Source organism: Gymnoscopelus braueri (assembly GCF_963280865.1).
Source record: "Gymnoscopelus braueri genome assembly, chromosome: 1".
Lineage (NCBI taxonomy): Eukaryota > Metazoa > Chordata > Actinopteri > Myctophiformes > Myctophidae > Gymnoscopelus > Gymnoscopelus braueri.
In genome coordinates this window covers 32,905,845-32,923,236 of record NC_137603.1, presented here as the reverse complement: position 1 = coordinate 32,923,236, position 17,392 = coordinate 32,905,845, and the positions used below count along the sequence as shown (strand labels likewise).

At 45.1% G+C, this 17,392-nt stretch overlaps 1 protein-coding gene across 1 annotated transcript in view; it reads left to right on the top strand.

Moving 5' to 3' along the window:
• atosa (atos homolog A) overlaps positions 1-17,392 on the top strand; it is a 54,706-nt gene that overhangs the window by 36,109 nt on the left and 1,205 nt on the right. Inside the window, exons 4-14 of the mRNA XM_080436206.1 lie at positions 258-383; positions 1,332-1,827; positions 2,653-2,759; positions 3,145-4,543; positions 6,326-6,451; positions 7,343-7,431; positions 10,717-10,807; positions 11,818-11,976; positions 12,692-12,760; positions 14,412-14,611; positions 15,333-17,392. The exon at positions 15,333-17,392 is cut by the window's right edge and continues 1,205 nt beyond it. Coding sequence (XP_080292332.1) covers positions 258-383; positions 1,332-1,827; positions 2,653-2,759; positions 3,145-4,543; positions 6,326-6,451; positions 7,343-7,431; positions 10,717-10,807; positions 11,818-11,976; positions 12,692-12,760; positions 14,412-14,611; positions 15,333-15,486 — 3,016 coding nt within the window. The 3' untranslated portion in view covers positions 15,487-17,392. The remainder of the gene's footprint in view (positions 1-257; positions 384-1,331; positions 1,828-2,652; positions 2,760-3,144; positions 4,544-6,325; positions 6,452-7,342; positions 7,432-10,716; positions 10,808-11,817; positions 11,977-12,691; positions 12,761-14,411; positions 14,612-15,332) is intronic.

Genomic DNA, 17,392 nt, shown 5'->3' with positions numbered 1-17,392 from the left:
CACACACACACACACACACACACACACACACACACACACACACACACACACACACACACACACACACACACACACACACACACACAAACGCACACGCGCACACACAACGCCCACACACACTGGCACACTTAAAACCTCACAGGATCCCGTCCTAGAAGTGTCATTCGCTAGATCAGCCGGCAATCCGGCATGTTTCCCATCTGCTCTGCTCTGTTCTGTTCTGTTCTTATGTGGCTTGCGGTGGTTTGTGTGTTTAGGAGTGGTGACCGCTTCATCGAAGAGAAGACCCTGTTGCTCGCTGTCAGATCGTACGTGTTCTTCTCCCAGCTCAGTGCGTGGCTCAGCGCCTCGCATGGCATCGTACCCAGGAACATCCTCTACAGGTCTGCCACAGAGACACACACACACACACACACACACACACACACACACACACACACACACACACACACACACACACACACACACACACACACACACACATTCTCTCTCTCTCACTCACTCACTCACTCACTCACTCACACATCCATTTGGGATATATACTGTATAATTGTGTGGATCGAGGGGAGCATTCCCTAACTTTTCTATTTTTTATATTTAATCTCAGATATACCCTTTTTTAGTTATTCCTCTTGTTCAAAGTTTGATTACATTTTATTATTTTGCCGTTTAACGGCTGACCTTTGAGAGAAACCCACAAAAAGTCAAAACATCAATCAATGGAAACAACATTTTCAGGTTCAGGTCAGGAAGTAAAAAGTGAATCACAGGAAGTATCAACTGAATCACCGGGGGCTTAAAAACTCCCAGAGTTCATGAAAGTCAACTATTTGTTTTTAGTTTTAAGCTTGTAGATCGGCTATTTCCACTATTAATTTGTTTTGCAAGCATAAAGTCTGTCATATCTGCCCTGTGCGACTTTTGTTCACGAAGCCTAAAACCCAAACAGACATTTAGTTTTGATTCATAATGTTCTTATGTTTCATGACAGAAACACAATTACATTGTTAATCGTAATTATTTGAGTGCCAATTAAATATGAACTGTCAAGTAAAATGTCATTAACCCATTAATACCTGGAACGCATCTGTGTCACTTTTAGATTTCTTTAGGCTATTCAAAAATAGCAGATATACAAGCTCATAGCGCGGCACCGAGTGCCGCGCTACGAGCTTGTAGATCTGCTATTTTTGAAAAATCGTGAAATTTTTTTTTTTAAATTTTTTTCCGAAAAACTGTTAGGATTTAGAAAATATTTAGAAGCGGCCTCAGGTCTTAATGGGTTAACGTGACGGCCCTGTCTGTCTGTCCTCTCTCTCTCTCTCGCTCAGGATCAGCGCGGCAGACGAGGAGCTGGTGTGGCAGTTCTCCCAGCCCCCCTCGGAGCACCTCTTCCCGGTGCCCAACGTGTCGCAGAGCGTGGCGCTGCGCGTGCGCGTCCAGTCGCTGCCCCGCCAGCCCACCTACCCCACCCTGCGCTGCAGCATCCACACGGGCCTGCCTCCGCTCTACAGCAAGACCCCCAGCCTCAGCCCCGGCGGCTTCACCACCACCAACGCCCTGCCCGGCCTCAGGAACAACCAGGACCGCCACCACCACCCCAGCAAAGAGAACGCCCTGAACAGCTCCAACCTGCCCCTCTACGGTGGCAAGACCCCCCACCACCTCCACCACCACCACCTCCACCACCACCCCATGGCCAGCCTCTCCATCAACACGGCCTCCATCCCTAACATGCCCGTCACCGGCCTCCCTCTCTACGGCAAGCGGGGCCAGGAGCCAGGAGACGGCCTCCTCCACCCATGTCCGAACGGAGAGCTGCCGCAGGTCAGTGGAGTTTGTGTACATAAGGCGTGCATAAAGTTAATCCAACTGATCGATTTAATTCATTATGAAGGGGGGGATCAATAATCGATCATGTTATAAAATAGTTGGGGCACTAAGGGCTGTCTTGTTGCCTGAAAAACTGCAGGTCTGCTTCCACCTCTTTTAACCCATTAAGACCTGAGGCGATTCTTTAAAAAAATCGAAATCCTAACATTTTTTGGGCAAAAAATCTAAACATTTTTTTTTCACGATTTTTCAAAAATAGCAGATCTACAAGCTCGTAGCGCGGCACTCGGTGCCGCGCTATGAGCTTGTATATCTGCTATTTTCAAATAGCCAAAGAAATCTAAAGTGACACAGATGCGTTCCAGGTATTATCACAGCTTAAAAACCTTTTCTGTTTGCTTCTGCCTTTTTTGAGATTTCTCTACTTATGATTTCTCTACTTGTGAATTTACTATTTCATTTTTTACTTCTTTCGTTTTTATTGTATTGTACTGCTCTTCTATTGAGACATTTAGATCATGTCAAAGGTCATGTCTCACCTAGACACAGGATCTCACACACAAACTTTGCTGTAAGATTCAATAAGATTCAAATTTTGCTGCAAGATTCAATTTATCCCCCGAGTGTAAGCAGGCAGGCTCTATTAGCTCAATGGTAAAAATGTCATCACTTGCTTAGGAAACCGGGTTCAAATCCGGGGTAGAAGAGGAAAGTTACATAGTGAAGCTTTGATGTTTTATGTAAAGCACATGGTATTGCCTTGTTGTTGAGATATACAAATGAACTGGCCTATACAAATGAACTGGCCTTGCCTTGCAGGTGAATCTCCCTCCGCGCCAGGGCTCCCCGCTGTTCCACAGGAGCTCCCACTCCCCCACCCCCTCCCGCTCCCACTCCCCGCACCCGCCCGGAGCCAAGACGTCCAGGTAGGCCTGTCACTGTTGCATCATCGCCTGATCGCAATTATTTGAGCTAATCGCTAATTATTTTTGCATAATCAGTGGAATTGTTTCCATTAAAAAGAAATGTTTAAAAACGTTCATGAATTTTCTACAAGCTCACAAGCTTGCAGATATTTTCAAATAATGTTATAACATTATTATTATGTATTTTGATTATTGGTATCGGTCATTGTTAGTCATTGTATATTTAAATTATTTGTCATATCTGCTGTGCGCAATGTTTAAAAAGTCCAAAAGGCAAACAGAAATGTAATTTTCATGCCAATGGCAAATAAATTAAATCATTAATTGCAATTATATGTTTGACAATTAACCGTCAACTAAAATGTCATGATTGTCCTGTGTCTAGGTGGCTGTACCCCACCCTGAACGGTTCCCCCGAGCCTCCGCCGCATGCAGACGACTTCGGCCTGACCACCGACAGCAACGGTGACATCTCCAAGGTGCCCGTCCCCGAGCCGCCGCTCAGGGCCTTCAAGGCGTTCTCATTGGCCGAGCCGCCGCGCTGCCCTTCCCCCAGGCTCTCTGCCACCGAGACCAACCCCCTGATAGGCTCCCTGCTGCAGGAGCGACAGGAAGTGATCGCCCGCATCGCTCAGAGGCTCAACTTCTGCGACCCGACCACCCCGCCCCTCCCGCCGGGCCTGTTCGCCCCCGAAGCCACGCCTAAAGCCATGTGGGGCGGTAACCACGACGACGTGACCGCCAACAAGACCAAAGAGCCAGACGCACTGCCGCCCTCCTACGAGACGATGGGGCGGTACCGGCCCGCCCCCACCGCCCCCTTTCCCGACACGCCCGTGGGCGACACCGCGTTTAACAAACGGGAGAGCTCCTCCCCCAAACCTGCCGCCTGCAGGAAGCTGAAACTGACCGAGACCAGAGAGCAGAGAGAGGAGGAGGAGAACACAGAGAAAGAGCGAGAGAAGGAGAGAGAGCGAGACAGTTCCCTGATCGCCCAGGCGGTCCAGGACATCACCAGACTGATCCAGGAGAGGCTGTCCGTGCCCTCCCTGTCCCCCATGCACAGCCGGAGTGGCAGCCCCCTGCACCACACACACACCACCACAGTCACACACACGGTGCGCACCACCTACTCGCACGCCGCGCACACTCCCACGCACGTCTCGCACACGACCACCTCGCACACTGCCACCAACGGCTACGCCAACGGACACGAGCCCGCGTGCCGAGGCGCGCCGCCGCCGCACACCGCTGCCATCGCACGCACGCCCGTTTGCACAGAAAAGCCCCGAGCGGACCCGGGGACCGAACGCCGTCCTCCTCCTCCTCCCCCCCGAGCCCAGAACGGAGCTCACTTTACACTTGAAGACCCCTCGTTCAAAGGCCAGCCCGCCCCCCACCCCCCCCACCACCACGCCCAGGCCGCCCAGCGTTTACAACAGACTTGCTCCCGAGAAGAGCCCGGACCCCGGACGCCGCCCCCTCCCGGTGGCGTCCCCGAACCACGCTACTCCCCCTTCTTTTCCCCTTCGTCCTCCCCTCCCCCTCTTCTGGAGAACGGTCTGAAGACCAACCTGCACCGCGCCGACACGTCCCTGGGGCCGGCCCTGGGGTGTCTCGGCCCGAGCCAGAACCGCAGCATCCCCCAAACGCAGACCTCCGCCTCCACCCAGGCCGGCCAGGTCCAGCCCACTGCCCACCAGGACGAGAACCGGGCGCCCTGTGGCTCCGTCGGCTCCAGCTGCCCCTCCAGTCCAGAGCCCACACCTCCCAATAACGTGTTGGTAAGGAACTCCTTATAGTCAGTCCGGTGCTTCTCAAAGTGGGGTACAGGGACCCTCAGGGTTCCTTGGAGGGGGGCTCCAAATGGACCCTTTACAGCAGTGGTTTTCAAACCTTTTCATGTCAAGGACCCCCAAATTGATGTATTTTGCCGCAGGATCACCCATTTGAAAATGTTTTGCCAGTGACCCCCAAAAGACATGATTTATGTCAAAAGAAATCAAACATTTTCGATAAAAAAAATAGCAGATGTACAAGCTCGCTGTGAGCTTGTAGATCTGCTATTTTTTAATAGCCAACGTATAAATGGATAAAGTGGTTAAAATGATTGCGATGCTATATTAACTAATTTTGTTGGGGACTCCCCGGAAGGGGGACCCCACTTTGAGAACCAATGTTTTACAGGTCTGTAACTCTGAGAGCGTACAAATGGAACGGGTCCATTTGGTTCCATTTGTACGCTCTCAGAGTCAAGGGGGTCCTTGAAATTAAAACAAGTTTGAGAGCCACTGCCTTACTGTCTAGGCTGGGCAGTAAATGAGTAGTTTCCCATGATATTTCTGTGTTGTCCATTCTTAGTCCTTTGTGGTCTACAGTTTCTTTTGTTCTGCAGTGCCGCTGCCGTCACAATATTTACTTTGTTGTGTTTTTTTTAATAACTTCCTGGATGTAAAAGGACACGGCTTTGTTTAACCACTTGAGCCCTTTATACTTTGTTGTTGTTGTACGACACATAGCGAAAGTAGCTGATCTACAAGCTCACAGCGCGTTTGCGGTGACACACGTCGTGAGCTTGTAGATCGAGTTTTGAAAAGTTTGTATACATTTTCTTTTCTTTTTTTTATTCGCCCATAATAGAGATGGCAGAGTTAATGTGGTTAAACCGCAAATTAGTGCAAAGTGCTGTGTTCACACTGGCAGAAACAAAAGATACAAACATAGCATATCGTTGCTGTCGGGGCAGAAACCTCTCCATGTGTTCCAACTCCAACTTTTTGTGTTTTTTCGTAAATGAACGCCCTACTCGATCACACTACAGCGTCACACAAAAGTATCCAAAATAGCAGAATGCGCCGCGTTTCGAGCTTGTTGATCTGCTATTTTTGAGTTTTGGACATACGAGGTTTCCACCCGACAGAGACGATACCGGTCACTGTTGAAGTGTTGATCAACATGCTCGTTGACATCTTAATACGCGTCCGACGAGCGAGAAAAACACAAAGCCTGTGAGGGCTGAAAAGAACACAGAACTGGCTGGCGGAAATAATTAGCTTCCCTCCCGTTACGAGCAGGAATTGAGTGGAAACTGGTATAGCTGCAGTTGAAGCCAGCTCAACTTGGATTGTACCTTTTTGTAGATTATGTAGCGGCTGCAATGGTCAACGGTAGCCTGTAGCTTTGCATCTGCCGGTGTGTGAACAGCACAACACACATGTTTGCCTTGTATTATCCATAATTCACCCTATAAGAAGAAGTCAGGTCTCTGTGATATAGGCTACCTAATATCCTTTATATAAACCCCAGTGGTTTAATTGGGATTTGATGTTATTGCATAAACGGTGAAAGTGTTCAAGTTTTACAGTGTTCCCTGTATGAGCAGCAGCTGGGGGGGATCAACATGCAGCTCCTGTGAAAACACTCTCTGATGAATACTGCTGGTGTTGTTTTACTGGCCAGCTGTCTGAGACTCACTGTGTCTCTCTCTCTCTCTCTCTCTCTCTCTCTCTCTCTCTATCTCTGTCTCTCTCTGTGTCTCTCTCTGTGTCTCTCTCTGTGTGCTCCAGCGGTCTCACAGCCCCTCCCCCCTGCGTCCATGCAACAGCTGGAAGAAGCAGAACCGACGCTCGTTAGATGCCACAGCGACAAAGGCCTTCCACCCATGCACCGGCCTGCCCCTGCTCTCCAGCCCTGTAAGACACGCGCACAGCCACATGCACACTCATGAACAGGCACACCCACACACATTCATTCTCTCATTGTCTCTCATTGACATAGCACGGGAAAGGGCATCCTTGGCCTCTGCATCAGACATCAAAGGAACCTGTCCCAAGTGGTGCAATGTGATGAGCTGGCGTATCTTATTCTCCCAGAATGCAACTGTTTGCCATTAACCACTTAAACCCCAGCATCCTTATTGTGGCAGAAGGCTAAATGGCAGATCTACAAGCTCACAACGTGACGCGTTTTGTGAGCTTGTCGATCTGCTATTTTCAATGAAAGCCTTCCCCACAATAACAGAAAACAGAAAATACACTAGTATAGAGCCCTGAGGGACTCCCGGTCAACCATATGGGGTTTAAGTGGTTAAGACAGACTTTCATACTGGCTCTGTGTGTTAGTTATCTAAGGTTGAGACACACACACACACACACACACACAAAGGCACGCGTCGTGACTCATCTGTGCCTCAACAGCCACTGTAACACTCTGACTAAGTTGCAGTTGAAGTGAGAATGTCAGATCACGTCACATGACTCCTTGGCGTCAGTCCTTTCCTGTCAGTCTGGGTATCAAACTCACACATGCATGCATGCGCTCACACATGCTTGCGCACACACACACACACACACACACACACACATGCGCACACAATACACACAAAAGGGGAACGCACAATACACATATACACCACCATGTCTGTTATTAAGTTGAATCAAAGACATAATGATTAGAGGGGAGAACATTTGTGTGTAGACAGTTACAGTGTTAGCTTGAAAATGGTGTGAGCCAACAGTCTTGTCTCGAGAGACTCCTGATATTGTCACTGTGTGCTTTCTAACCGCGCTTTCCGTCTGTCACAGGTCCCTCAGAGAAGGAACCCAACGGGCTACTTTGACCTGGACCCGTCCCTGACAGCCTGTAAGGGTCAGCCCTGGGCCTCTGGGAAAAGGTACACAGCCATTTGTCTCTGCTTCTTGTCACTTTAGAAGGCACTCTGTGTCTCGGCCTGTGGACTAGTGGGACCCAATGTGGGTCACAGACGGTGCTGTTCCTTAAACAGGGCCCTGTTCATTTTTTAGCAGGCCTGACGCGTCCGAAGCACTGTTTCCCAGAAGAATGCATTTTAAAAAAAATTAAATCATCAAAAAAAAAATCTAAAGAATGTCATAAATAAATACTGAAATCAAATAAATTCCATAAATTTCCCCCAAAAATAAAGAAAAAACTTTTAAGAAGTAGTGAAAATAGCAGACGTACAAGCTCACAACGTGGTGCAAAGCGACACGTTGTGAGCTTGTACATCTGCTATTTTCACTAGTTAGGGTCCCTGGGGAGATATCAAATGTCCCTTTTTGGGGCTTGAGCTAAACAGTTTGGGAACCACTGATTCAAAGGACTAAATTCATCTGCTTTGGAAATGTTGTATTGAGTGTTTACACGATGTCTTGGATATACATATAATAAAGAAAAACTTTATTATAGAGGATATTCCATTTCATAATACTCCAGATTCCAGATAAGTCAGCATATTAACACATTGGGTGCCAAAACCGTATATATACGGTTTTGCGCATACTAACGTTGAGTGCCAAAACCGTATATATACGGTTTTTGAAAAAAAAAAAAAAAAAATTACTTTTTTTTTTTTTTTTTTTTTTTTAATTTTTTTTTTTTTTTTCCTTCACAGCAACAGGAAATATCACTCCTACAAGATTTAGACTCCAATCCACCTCCTGGTTAACTTATGACTTCAAAAACCTGTATCTCGGCTCCTGTGCACTTTTTTTTTTTACAATGTTAATTTAACTTTTTTGAACTGGCTGCAACTATGGAATGGATTTCCGAATGTTTTAAATTTTTTCCCCCCGATTGTACGAGACCTGTATGTGTGTAATGAGGGGATCACCGTGAGGACGGTGATCACTGAAATTTTTTTGTGACTACTTGAAAAAGGTTCAAAATGTTTAAAAAGTCCTGGCACTCAAAGTATAATATTTTAATAAACCTCTGGCACCCAATGTGTTAAAACGTCTCGCCTAAACGGTTCATCTACAAATTGTGCAACTTAGTTTCGCTAGTCTGAGTCATACTAATCTAGTATTTAATCACTTAACCACTTGACCACCTGGGTTGTGAGCGTTCCGCAAAAATAGCAGATCTACAAGCTCACGATGTCGAGCACTGTGAGCTTGTAGCTCGGCTATTTAGTATTTAGTGTGGAGGGGAAAAGGAGGGGGCCTAGTAGACTCTGGTCAAATAAGTATATAATAGGTTTTATCTAAGTAGCCTCGGGAACCAATGGTTCTCGAGCCATGTGGCCCACAGCTCAGGAGTACAGTAAGTACAGTAAGTCAGTGGTTCTCAACCTGCGGGCCGGGACCCCCAGCCGGGTCCCCACAGGATTTTTTTGGGGGGGGTCCCCAGATGACAGGGAAGTGACAAAGACTTTTAGTTTTAAGACCTTTTCAATACAAAAAAAAAAAAAACATTACAGTGTTAAAAGTAATCAACAAACCATACTATAAGAACTGGTCAATAGGCTATTTTCACAATATTTATCTGTTGAACCAAGTCAAACAAATTGTAATGGCTCAACTCCTACAAGTGCTTGTCAGGGTGGGGGGTTCCCCAGTTCAAATGTGATTATTTTGGGGGGTCGCGGCCTGAAAAGGTTGAGAACCATTGCATTAGGTCACCGGAACGTATGTCCAATCCAGCCCCTTGGAGGTAGTGGGTAGTATTAATAGTCTTTGGTATGACTTGGCCGTGGATTGAACCCTGACCTCCCAACCCCAGGGCACACACTCTAACCATCCGTAAGGTTTATGTGGTTAAGTCCTATATACTTCATGGTACGACGAATAGCGGAAATAGCCTATCTAGTATTTACAATCTGACTATTTGTCACATCCTTGTAGAGCTGGTATTTCCGCTATTTTTGACAAGATTTAAGGTGGTTAAAGTGAAATGTCATAAAATAAAGCCTTTCCTGTCGATAACGCACAGCCTAGAACTTTTCAGGCCGTGACCCCCGAAAATAATCATATATGAACTGGGGCGACCCCACCCTGATAAGCACTTGGAATTGTAGGAGTGTACATTTAGTTTGACTCGGTTCCACAGATAAATATTGTGAAAATAGCAGATCTACAAGCGTTGCGCGGCGTTGTGGGTCCCGACCCACAGGTTGAGAACCACTGGCCTAGAACATGAGCAGGTCTCCTCCTGAAAACAAAAACAAGGGATTCAGTATTCCCATGAAGACATGTCATGTCATTATTCTTGGTGATGTCATCAGCTCTGGGCTTTGAGGAGAGAGCTGCTCATACTCACCAACACTGACTAATCTGTCAACAACAACACAAATGATATCATATGAAAAACACATGTGAGGTCACTCAAACCTCTATCAGATGTTAAAAGGGGTATACATTTTTTTTTGTTGTTAAAAGCAACTTTTTTTCCCCACTTTTTTTTGTTAAAAGGTTGAAGCTTTATATTTTGATAGTAATCATGGGTCTCCCTGTCTCTCCGGCTCTTCAGTAAAGGGAAATAAAAAATGTAAACCCTCCATCCTGTATTTCTCTCTCCTGATTGGATAAAATGTGTATTCCGACCTTAGAACGTATTTTCTGTTTACTAAAGAGCTGGGTGGAAGGGATTGATCGCTGTTACAGAACAAACACTATAGCAATGATTGCTAGTGGAATATATGGAGCTATTTAACACTTATTTTAACAGCAGATTATCACTTACACCACCTTTTAACCTGCCGTCTTGTCTCTGTCACACTGCCACCTGCTGCAGCACCTGTGTACTGCTGCTGCTGCACTCATAATCACACATGAAGCTCAAAATGGCAGCCTGTTCTTTATATACATGGATCTGTGGAGCACCTCCCCTCACCAAGCACACACAGGATGTGGCATGAAATTCACTGCTGTGTGTGTGTGTGTGTGTGTGTGTGTGTGTGTGTGTGTGTGTGTGTGTGTGTGTGTGTGTGTGTGTGTGTGTGTGTGTGTGTGTGTGTGTGTGTGTGTGTGTGTGTGCGCGTCTCCTCGTCCTGGGAATTAAGATATTTTGCATCCTTGTGACGTATAGACCTTCCAACTACAGCACTGTGTAACTCAGGTTGACTCATTTGTCTGTGCGTGTAAACTATAGCCGAGGCAAGCTGGAGCTTTAGTCAAATGTATAGTATGAACCAACAATGGTGTGTGTGTTAACCCTTTAGGGTCTGTTTGAAGAGAGACGAGAACTCTGAAGAGCAGCTGTTCAGTGCCAGTGCTCCACTTGCTAGCCTCAGTCTGCTGGGCAACTTTGAGGTAAAATACAGCAAACATGTACACACACCCACACACACACACACACACACATCTTGTATTCCCAAATAAAACGGAATGCTTGCTGGGAGTGTTTAAGAATGTCCACTACAGAAGGGTGGTAATTTGACCTTTGCCACCACCAAAAAGCTTCTACGATGCCAGCGGCAGTGTGAACTAAACAGGCTGTTCTTCTATTTTTTTTTACCACATTAACCATTGGTCACAGAAGTACCTCCCACTATTTTCCCCCCACATGTTGTCCAGCACCTGTTCAAATATTTTTGGGGATTTGCTGTGCATCGCCTTGGACTCTTACCGGTATTTTTTACATAACAGATCAAGCTGTGTGTAGATCGGCTATTTTTGCTTTTCGTCGTATAGCGAAGTACATGGGGCTTAAGTGATTGATTTTTCATTTAATGCTTTATTTAGAGTGTAGAGAGACAGGAAACCGAGGGCAGATAGAGGGGACACATGCAAGACACGACGGGGGGGGGGGCAGCCTCGACCCCGGGTCCCCATGACCCACAATGAGTACTGAAGAACCATCAGCCACTTAAAGTGGCTGCTGACATTTACACTCCACCACCCGCTGAGGTCAGCAAATGAGAAAGTGAAGTTCTTTTGCTCCTGGGTGAGATGTGGCGTGACGGCCAGCAAGTATCGAGGGGATGCTTGGGGTACATCATGACCAAAGACGTCCCCTGTTTGACCGGGTCATCCTGGTTTCAAGATGGGTGTCCTGAGTCGGCACAAATATCTGTAAATCACTCAAATGTCCCGGTTTTTCAACATTCACCACCACCACATTCTTTTCCACCACAATTGAAATAATACCTGTTTTCAATGCTTTCACACTGTAGATGTTTTATCATGTTCTCTGGAAATGTACAGTATATAGCAACATACTTTTTTTTTAAATTTTTGTATAAATATTTGAAGTTTTTCAGAAAACAGGATTTAGAAGGCGGGGAGTAACTGACGGAGAAAACATTTTTTTTCCCTGACAGGAGTGTGTGCTGAACTACCGCCTGGAACCCCTGGGAAACGTGGAGGGCTTCACGGCCGAGGTGGGCGCCAGCGGCTCCTTCTGCCCCAGTCACATGACCCTGCCTGTGGACGTGTCATTCTACAGCGTCTCCGATGACAACGCTCCCTCGCCATATATGGTGAGCTTAATACCGTGCGGCGTGCCCTCCCACCCCACCCCACCCCACACCTTGCTCTCTATCAATAATTCAATCATTTGGATTTGCTTCCCCGCCCGCCTGTGCCGGTTTGATTGAATCCTTACCTAATGGCCAGAAGCCACGGTAAAGATCTGCCAAGTGGTAGAGATGGCATCGTCAAAACCGCCGTCCGCGTCGGCTGTGTGTTATTGTGTACATGTGGGGGTAGTTTATGTCAGGACCTTGATACCGTCTCTTGTCGGGTGGAAACCTCATCTGTCCAAAACTGTTGCTTTTCAGGATTCAAATTCTAAAATAGCAGATCAAAAAGATCAAAGCGCGTCGTTTCGCGCTTGTAGATCTGCTATTTTCGATACTTATGTGCAGTATGATCAAGTAGGGCATTAATTTACGAAAAAACACAAAAAGTTAAAATATGGAGATAAGAGGTTTCTGCCCGACAGCAACGACATGCATTATGCCACAGACCCCCATTTGATAGGATTTATTTCATTATTATTACTATTATGTCTGGGACCACAATCTACACTCAATCCCTCTGTGTTATTTTAACCCTGAGACTGTGCAAATAAAATTCCATTTGTACAGTCTCAGAGTTAAGGACCCCACAAAGAGAACCAGTAGGTCCAGGTAAAGAGTATTCTTATGTACTGTGATTATTTGTAACCCCCTGTTTTGTCGTATTTGTCTGCAGGGTGTGATCAACCTGGAGTCCCTGGGGAAACGGGGCTACCGTGTACCTCCATCAGGAACCATTCAAGTGGTGAGAATCCCTTTTGTGCGCTCAGTGGTAGAGATGTTCACAAAGAAGGATATTTTTGGGCTAGCAGACAGCAGGAGGAGAATCTGAGAACAAAGAAGGGATGACTACCTGCTGGCAACATAGGGAGACCCCTAGTGGGGAAAGAGGGGAATTCACTGAAATGGAAACAGGGAACAGGATGGGGGTTTCCATCTGTTTCTTTGGCAGTTGATCCACTATGGAAGTTATTGAGTTTCCCTTGACCCAAGTGCTCCAAACACATGGAAAATGTGTGTGCACATTGCACCAAGTGAACAAACAGTACAGCAATGTCTGAATGAGACAGACATTTCCCATTGCTGCTTTGAACCTGGCCAGTGACGAGCGTGTATGTATGCCAAATGCTGTACATCTGAAATGAATAACCAAGGCAACCGAAAATGTTGTCTTTAATCATATAAATAAATCCCATTATGTGAACCAACAGTAAATACATCAAATCAGCATGTCTTTCTTTTGGCTTATAACCTCAACACTGCTGTTAACTCATTCACTGCCAGGCTTATTTCAAGCTTGTTGATCCATATGCCAAAGGCATTATGGATCAAACGGAGAAAAAAAAATCTCCGTTTATATTTTAACATTGAAGTGGATGGAGATTTAACTTTTTGAAAATAGTTTTCTCCTAGTTCCTTTGAGATTAAAAAGAAAAGATAATAATAGGTGACGTCAAAAGACGTCATTGGCACTAATGGCGCACTGAAAACGGCCGTCAAAAGACGTCATTGGCACTATATGAGTTAAGAAGAGCGAGAACATTGGTTTAGATTAGAACCGAAAACATCACACCTTTTGCATATTGTGCTACTTGTGTAGGGCAGGGGTCTTCAACAGGGGGTCCGGGACCCTTAGGCGGTCCTCAGAGTTACTACAGGGGGACCGCAAAATCTTTCTGTGATAGGAATAGAAACTCTTTTAAAAAAAATGTTTTACATTAACCTCTTGAACCCTAGCACCCCTATTCTGAAGGGAACATTATCCGAAAATAGCAGATCTACAAGCTTGTAGATCGGCTATTTAGCAAGGTTTTGTGTAGAGGGAATAAAGAGCAGACAAAGTACAAGTTTTCAGGTTTTAAGTGGTTAACTGTCTGAAAACAGACATTAACATGAATCCAACTCAATGCTACACAATGATAGTGCTGTCAACAAGTCTATGAAATCTATGAAAAAGTGATGATTCTGCAACACAATTTTATACAATATGTAGTCGGGGGTCCCTGCTTCATCTCTCTCTCAGTTAACCCATTAAAACCGGGAACGCATCTGTGTAACCACTTTAACCATTATTTTATACTTTTGGCTATTCAAAAATAGCAGATATACAAGCTCATAGTGTGGCACCGAGTGCCGCGCTATGAGCTTGTACATCAAAAAATGTAAGCGAATTTCTTTTACTCAAATCTTTGCTTCTGGGCGGTCCCTGGAACAACATATTTTGAGATGGGGGTCCGCGGCCAAATGCATATATTTATTTGTATTTGTATTTTTTTTAGATTTGCAACAAAGTTTCAAGAGACAGGGTACAGAGTGATTGGGGTACAGAGTGATAGTGAAATCTAGGCCTTCTTAGGCGAGTGTAAAACCCTGTTGTTTTCCCTGTGTCCCGTCAGACCTTATTCAACCCCAATAAGACGGTGGTGAAGATGTTCGTGGTGGTGTACGACCTTCGAGCCTTGCCCGCCGGGCATCAGACCTTCCTTCGCCAGAGGACCTTCTCCGTTCCCGCCGTCCGCCGCGACTCGCACGCCAGCCGGAAGCCCCTCCTCGCCCTGGGGCAGGGACGCACCCTGCGCTACCTCGTTCACCTGAGGTGTGAACAACAACAACAACAAACACCGCACATTCACACACACTTTATACATCCTGTAATCCCTGTAGGTTTTCCTTCCATTATCCTAGATAGGTGTTTTTGGTGATGTTGCTGAACTATTGGGGCTTGAACTCGATAGAACGTGACAAACTTCATCATCAGCAAAGATTTACAAAGAAGCTGCATACATACATTCTATTAACTGGTCAGAAAAAGTACTTTAATATGCAGTTGAGTTTCATAGTCATTCATGTCATCTTTTTCTTTCTTTTTCTTTCTCTCTGTGTGTGTGTGTGTGTGTGTGTGTGTGTGTGTGTGTGTGGTGTGTGTGTGTGTGTGTGTGTGTGTGTGTGTGTGTGTGTGTGTGTGTGTGTGTGTGTGTGTGTGTGTGTGTCTCAAATTCAAAAATGGCAAAAGTAGCAGATCTACAAGCTCAAAACGCGTCACTTCGCACCACGCTTCGAACTTCGTAGATCTGCTACTTTTGATACTTTAGTGTGACGCTGTAGTATGATTAAGTAGGACGTTAATGTGGGACAAAACTAAAAGTTAAAATAAGGAGGTTTCTGCCCGACAGCAACCATATATATATATATATACATACATAAAATATGGTAATTGAGTTTAACTGTTTCTCTCTCTCTCTCTCTCTCTCTCTCGCTCTCCCTCCCTCCTTATCGCTCTCTTCTCGCTCCATCCCTGTTCCCTTCCATCCATCCAGGTTCCAGAGCAGCAAGTCTGGTAAGATCTACCTCCACAGGGACATCCGACTGCTCTTCTCCAGGAAGTCGATGGAGGTGGACAGCGGTGCTGCCTACGAGCTCCAGTCCTTCACAGAGTCCCCCGCTGACCCACCATACTCCCAACGCTGTTGAGGAACCAACCCCCTACCCCCTCGCCCCTTCCTCCTCATCCCCAACACACCCAACGGGCCACTACTGAAGCCTAAGACAAACTAAAAAAAAACACACACCACCACCACCTCTACCATCACCAGGGATTGGGATCTTTTTCGTTGCCTACTAGTCCCGCGTGGGCTAGTGTTGAATTGGGGGTGTGAAATAGGCGCAGGGTGACAGGGATGACAGTTTAGCTAGTCTTTTGAAAATTGAAAATCTTTATAAATTCCATCTTTGCCCGAGGGCACAGATGTGACAGGGGAGAGCCGAGAGGGTTGTTGGAGAGATCTAGAAATGTAGCCTTGTTCTCCATGACCTCAGAGAGAATAAAGCAAGGGTTGGGGTCTCTCTCTCTGGGTGTCTCAAGGGAACAGGGTTGCGTTTTCTTTAGATCCCGCTCTCCCAGCCAACAGGGCCTTATGTACCAGATTTGATAGGTAAACTTTTTTCCTTCTTATTCTCTGGCCTTACTCCACCGGTGTGTACTCTTCCCAGCGTCTTGCAGGAGAGAGGAGCACGAAGCATGGTTTCTCTCGAGGCCATCAGACCCCAAGATTTACCCTGTACATTTTGGGGGGTTAAATCACTTTCAAATCACTCGTTTCAAAATGTAAATTGGAACTGCATTTCAAATCGTAATGACTTAAGTGTTCATTGTCAATCTCTTATTCATAGATTGGATATGAAACCCCTTTTTTTGTTTATGGCAAAACAATTCCTGAGTTCTTGAACTTAAAAAAACCCGCTTCCAGCGTCGACTGAATTGAAAGTGATTTGACCCTGAGCAGGGAGGGGGGTCGTTTACACCTGAAACCAGACATTGGTGGCAGCTTCTGGTGTGACTGTTAAAATGGAAAGAAAAAGAACAACAGCCATGGACCACTGAAGAAGTTGAACAAGCAATCAAGCCAGAGAAAATGGACAACATCATCAGAAGCGCACTGTGTTTGTTTTTTTCCAACGATAACTGGAAATGAAACAAAAAAAAAGTAATATTCTAATCATTTTTTGTACTGTTACAGAACCACTTTATCGGAAGTGTTGCAATAGAAAGAGTAACCCTAGTTTAGTGTTTACACATTTACTTTCAGTTTACCATCAGTTATTTAATATTTAAATTAATATTTCAGTTACTACTCATGTGACGTCTGTCATGCTAAGCATTATGATGTAGTGCAAACTGTAAATCATAGTATGTATTTTTGACATTAATATTCAAATCTGAAAAAATAAATAAAAAATAAATATCTATATATCTTATAAAGCAATCTTTAAATTTGTTGTGCTCTGTGCATTCCATGTGTTGTGAAAGCTTTATGATTTCTTTGTGATTCTTAATTATTTCCATAATCTTAACAATCACAAATGATGATTGGCATGGTGAGAATAACCTTGCTCTACATGCCCATTCTAAATTATCACTAAATTTAAAAACACATTTTTATTTCATTACATTTTCAGGAAAAACTAAGTATAATACAAATGAAGTCAAGCCCTTTATAGAGGGCAAAGAAATTGATACGCTATTGTCACATTTTAGGGGTGTTAATTGATGAAAGATTTTGGAGCAAGCAAATTGATTTTTTTGTGTAAGAAAGTGATGAAATCTAGGAATTAATTTGGAAAATCTGTTCCACTTCTAAGTAAGTGTTGCCCTCCAACATTATGCTACAGCTTAATACTCTATACAGTATATCTTAGTAATGTTGTATGGGCCAGAATATCTACATACGATTCAGAAAGGGTTTGTTAGCTGCATTCAAAGTCCAGGGAACCATCTGCATCACTATTTTATAAACTCAAACTATTGACCACTTTTTATATAAACATCCTACAAACTTTTAAACATTTTTGTGTGAGATTTCAGGACCGCTATTTACCA